Consider the following 6021-nt stretch of genomic DNA (forward strand, 5'->3'; position numbering starts at 1 on the left):
AAAAGGGGAAAGAAAAAAAAAAAAAAAAAAAAAAGGACAAGAAAATACTAAAATGCTGACGGACATGTTAGTCAAACGTTCGTCAACGGTATATTGGTATCCACTAAATACTAAAAAAAATACCATTCACCATACCTCCTTATATTGAGTTCTAATTAATTTTGCCTCTTTTTTTAGATCTCAATATCTCATTTGAAGTTTGATTATTGAATTCATTGTTTTGTTAGAAAGTAGAGTGTTACAAAACCTTTTGGAATTGGATATTATTAATCTTTAGTAACATTTATTAGCCATTATTGTATCCCTGTGTAACTGTCATATATTTGTATTATATAAACATGATTTTTTCATAATAAGATGGTTGAGGTTTTTTAGTCTTCATCATGTATATACTATACTTTGCTATATTCTCATTAGAGTGTATTATTCTTGTACTATACCGGTTAAGAGCTAAATAGGCTAATGGATATCTTGTTTTACAACACTCTTGACTTTTTAAGGTTCATATTTTCGATCATTCTTTTTTATAGAAATTTTAATCTTTTTATGGCAATAAAAATTCACAATCAATATTTGAATATGTATTTGATAAACCTCGATCATGTATTAAGATATTAAAGACATTAAAGTAAAGAATAAGATATTTGTACCCACAAGGCTTTACATTGATATTTGGAGTGGAATATACATACTCGTATATATTTTTTGTGTCTATAATGTTTATGCATGACACTTGAATTAAAGCGTTGACATATTAACAATTTTACGATATCTTTAATACTATATGTAAAAGATATCGTATTTCACTTTTATTTTGAAAACATAATATTTTTACGTACAACATTATATTCCCTGTGTCTCATTATTTAAATTGATTTTTTATATTTAATAGTACTTTTAGTATAGTTTCTAAATATATAAATTTTATATATTAATACTAAACTTAACATTTATGAAAAATTAAATTAAAAATAACTTCAGTTAAGACTCATTAACTGAACCAGACATATAAAATGAGATGGATGGAGTAATATTTCTCGGATATTATAGAATATGCTATAAGAAGGAAAATAGAAAAGCGGGTGTTGGTGTTCTAGTATCGATTGACAATTGACATTGTGCAAAACTTGTTGAAATCCAACATAGGATGCCAAAGAACCATAAATACATGTTTTTTTTCCAAATTAAAGCCAATATACATTTTACATTTCCCACTCACTACAACTATCTATTGACTGGAGTATTCACAACAGCAGGTAAAATGACAAACCAAAAAACAGAAGAGCAAAACCTATACCAACAGAAACCTCAAAAGGAGTATTAATCAAGAAAAATGAAAAAATTTCGACACGAATGTTAGAATTCTTTACCGGCTATACGTCCCAGCCATCCGTCCGGCTACCGAAGACTGATTTCCGGTGTGTTATACTCCCATAAATCTCCGAAAACTTCTGCAGACAGTTGCTTCTGACGCCATAGTGAGCCTGAGTGTTCCTGCTGATCGCGACGCCAGAAAGCTTTGATGTATCGACTGCCCAAGCAGGCTTCACGTACTCGACTGTTGTGGAAGAGCTTGCGTTTGCATACAAGTAGTTCAACAGCACGTCCTCGCAGTTAAAGAGCTTGTCCACGGCTTCCCTCCCGGGCTTGGCTCCCTCGCTCCAGTACCTCTCGAAAGCCAGGTGACTGTCAACGAAGGCTGCACCGGTCAGGATCACATTGTATCCGTTGTGTTCACGAGCGTGTTTCTCAGCTCGGTACTTCAACGGGGCCCCATTGGCGAGCCGAGGGTAGAACCCTACGATCCGGTCCGGATGCTCACGCCACACCTTGAATCCCCGTTCCACATCATCACAAGTCATCATAATGTCATCGTCGAGCTCGAGAACACCTCGAGTCTTGATCAATGGGTCCACCTTGAACCGATTGTTCAGCGAGTTCTTTTCCTCCACTCTTATCCTCACGGGCACAGCAGAGTCGAATTCGCTCAGCTCTGGAGGTGTCCCCTTGTTCCACACCACGACAATCTCACGCACCGAAGAACATCTCGAGTAATGCTTAATGTACATCTTCAAATTCCACATCCGAGCATCATAGGTCATCGTTAGTAAAGTGAATTGAGAATACTGACCGTTCAATGGGTAGGGTTCTTGAGCACCGTTACCTCCATAGATGTAATTAACTCCCAAACACATTAATACAGCTGCCACTACAAATGTACACGCGATAACTAACCTCCCGGTACAGGTGTTTGATTTTATTCTCGCACGGAGAGACAAGCTGGCACGGTTCAACCGACTACAAAACAATCTCAGATTTGAAGATAACGAGTTCGGCCTTTCCCAAGTCAATAAAACATCACTTCTCTTTCCCACATTGTGGGGGCACCAACTTAGGGGTACAATAGATTTCACAGCCCCGAGGAGCATTCCCAATAGCATAACAAGTGCAGCAACGCCTATAATTGTGGTGCAGCCGAGAACAAACCGACGATTTACGTCTCCTGAGGGCACACGATCGCCATCCATAACAGCAATCCACTCTCCTGTGCTCAGTTGCTGAGCATCGAGGTGATGACTGCGAGCACCATTCCAGGCATTCTGTCCCTTAAGAGACTCCTTGATGCCCAACGAAACTTCGGTTTCTTTGAACTCGTGAGTTGTAAGAGCCTCTATTTTGAAAAGGCGTACTCGCCGTCCATATGTGCTACCACAGTCTTGACCAGCGCGATAAATGTTGCCATTATACACGAATGGTCTACCACCATTTCGAGCTCCCATGCTTTTATCCGTGTTATAAATGGGGTTCTTCTTATGTGGCTTCCAAGGACCGAGTGGAGTGGTACTATACCAGATCTCCAATTGTCCATTCTTTTGGGTGCCAATACCACTGTGATCTGAACCAAAAAGCCAGTACTTCCCATCGTGTGGAATTATAAAAGAATCTACCAGGGGCTTTTTGATTATCACCCTCTCCAGTTTCCACTCGGTGGGAAAATTTACAGCTCGGTACAGACGAAGGTCCCCTTTTGCACTCCCCTCGGGCATCATATATGTCTGCAGAAAACAATATGCTTCAGAACAATAGAATCAACGATGCAATCAAAAGTAGACTTTGTCACTTCGATTCAGTACATGGCATTCATTAATCATGGACACAAGAATAGCAAAATTACAATCTGTCACAGAAGATACTGTGGGCCGGAAAGTGTAATACAAAACAAGACTGAATGCCCCCCCCCCCCTCCCCCGGGCACCTACAAGCCTTTGAACCTGTGACTTGCTCTAATACCAATTTTCAGGATCAAGCCCTTACCACTAGTAACAAAAGCGCAACTTTATTTCTTTATACTTGCATGGCAGTCAGTGCCACATGGCAAAATGCTGGACTCAACTCTCTGAGTCGCCGCCCAACAATTAGTAATTTAATAGGTAATGGACACTACTAAATTTAGGAATCCCACCTTATGGATCATACCACAGTTAGTTATCCAGTATTTCCAGTGTTTCCCCTTCCATACCCACCCTAGTTTTATTTTTCTTCGTAATTCTCAAGCTTGTTAGTTGTTAGATATGAGACGACAATCAAGAATTCACACATAAAATATCGATAAATGACATGCTTACAACAGGCACGTTGTAATGGAATTCATATCTTACATTCCCGTTGTAGTCAAAGACATATGGATAAGAGAGATGCCAATCTTCATCCAAAGCAATGCCCAACTGTTCCCATGTTGCTCCCTTATCTGTACTTCTAGCAACACCAATATCGCCTTGCATTGTGATTGCATTCTTAGTTTCAAAGAACAGGAAAAGAGTGTCTCCCTGAAAATGCGGGAACAAAAATCAGACACTACATCCAAAGTCACTAAGGTTTTCAGAAGAAATAAAATTAAGAACATAAAACTATAATTAGATGCGTTTCTGATGACACCATTTACTACATTCGCAGTAGGCAAGCTTTCAAGGGGAGATAAGGAACAGGGAAAGCTAGACAGAAAGGGGAAAATGCATTTAGACTAGACACGTCAAAATCCATTTAATTCTACTTTCACAGATAAAAACATATACTTCATAACAAATAATCTCTTTTCATTTGCCATCAAATTGCCGCTGGTCCTCTCCATTTCTAATGACAAAACTAGTTGACGTAGAGGGGACCTTACAGCACAAAATCTTGTCATCTTCACAGCATATAAAATACGCAGCATCACCATGTATAGGCAATACTATAGCACAGTGAAACGAACACTAGAAAAAATCCAAGGCAATATCTTTAAGAAATGAACTAATCTACATTTTCCCTTCCTATTTAATACCACTTGCCATAAACTAAAACATCTCTAGTTATGTTTACCAACTTAATTACATATCCCCTGACCTCATTTGTCAATTTAATAATGAAGATACCAAAAACAGAATATTAGTAAACTTGCTCACGAATCCCTCCATGATGCACCCTTACATTATTAATACTAGCTGCCTAATTATGTATTGCCCAACTTGAATATATGAATAGCAGAACAGTTAACAATTTAACATCATCCTGACTAAGCATAATCCAAATCACTGCACAATTTTATATAAACCATACTATATTTATAAGCTTTAAACAAGTGATCAGAATTACCAAATAAGGCCTAAAAAAGCTTACCTTAACATAAAGAAATGGATCAGCAACAAAATTACTGGGAACAGCTTGAGAAGCAGAAGCACATGTCACAACTGGATTGGCAACTGGCCATGCTGCAGCCTTAGGCCTCTCTTCATTCATCTGCATCCATTTCCACCACACTCAGAAGTCTTTTTTTTTTTTTTTGAAACAACCACACTCAGAAGTCAACAACCAAAAATCCAAGAAAACTCAAAAAAAAAACCTTAAACCATCAAAGGGATAAGAAAGGGAAGGGGGAATCAACCCACAAATCACCATGTTTTACCAAAGTCAATAATTCCCAGGAACCAAAAGAAAAAACCCAGAACCTCATAAATTTATAAATTGAGCAAACTGCAATGTAAAGTATAAATCAGGGAATCTAAAACAGTGTGAAAGTTCAAACTGAAGAAGAATGGAATCCAGAACCACCTAAACGTATCTGGGAATTACCAAAAATGAAAACTTTGACTGAAAACAAGCAAAACAAAGAAGAAAAATTTCAGAATGTGGAGCTTACATCTTCAATGGGTTTGAGAGAGAAAGGAGAGTCGCCATAGAAAACACCGATGGCCCATGATCCCTCATTATCCTCGTGGCAGCCCGAGGTGGAGAGTGACGAATGAACATTAGGTGCGAGTAGGAGGCGAGTATAGAGGCCCGCAATTGAGCCCAACAGCACAAACGAGAAAAAGAAGAAAGCCAAAGGGGATATGAGAGCTCGAGAATCGCTGTTATTGTTACTGTTGCCGCCGCTTTTATTTCTCCACCCGGCGTGGGCTGAGGATGTCGGAATTGGGTTAGAACCCATTGCCCGAAAAATGATGGGATTATGTCGGAGAGAGGGGAAATGAAAGACAATTGTCGCCGGAAAAAAAGTCAGTCTCACCGGCTGTGCTGAGTTGGAGGTGAGTTTGCAGAGAGCATTATATCAAGAATACATGTGTCCACCTCCCGACCTCTATATACATATAACATATCTATCTGCTCCTAAGAAATCAGAATAGTCAAGACAAAGACGAAGACGAGAGAGAAGTTGTAGTGGGTATGGGGGTTTTGGAGAAGATTCCGCGATGGAAGTAGACTTGCAATGGTTTGTTTGTTACTCTGATTTTTGAAACTTCCTATGTAAATTGTCTTTTTGCATTTCCAATTCGTTTGTTTCAATGTTTTGCCCATATATCATATATTCACTTTATAAATTATGATAATTCAGTTCAGATAATTATATGTATAGTTTTTTTTTTAATGCGGACTATTTATACAAGTGCGTACCAGCATATAATGACTACAAGTTCTCGTTGTCATCCAACAAAAAATAAATATCTATTACTGTAAATGAAAATGTGTAATAATATTTCAATT

General features: G+C 38.3%; 1 protein-coding gene across 1 annotated transcript; it reads right to left on the reverse strand.

Annotated features, from left to right (window-relative positions):
- Nucleotides 1–1023: 1023 nt before the first annotated feature.
- On the reverse strand, nucleotides 1024–5724 carry LOC116022625 (glucosamine inositolphosphorylceramide transferase 1-like). Its single transcript, XM_031263388.1, has 4 exons — nucleotides 5177–5724; nucleotides 4657–4776; nucleotides 3660–3827; nucleotides 1024–3056 (listed from the first exon to the last, which is right to left on the reverse strand). Exons 1-4 carry the CDS (start codon nucleotides 5465–5467, stop codon nucleotides 1374–1376), a joined length of 2262 nt encoding a protein of 753 aa, XP_031119248.1. The 5' UTR covers nucleotides 5468–5724; the 3' UTR covers nucleotides 1024–1373.
- Between the last annotated feature and the right edge of the window lie 297 nt (nucleotides 5725–6021).

This window comes from Ipomoea triloba, chromosome 6, assembly GCF_003576645.1.
Source record: "Ipomoea triloba cultivar NCNSP0323 chromosome 6, ASM357664v1".
NCBI classification, from domain to species: Eukaryota; Viridiplantae; Streptophyta; class Magnoliopsida; order Solanales; family Convolvulaceae; genus Ipomoea; species Ipomoea triloba.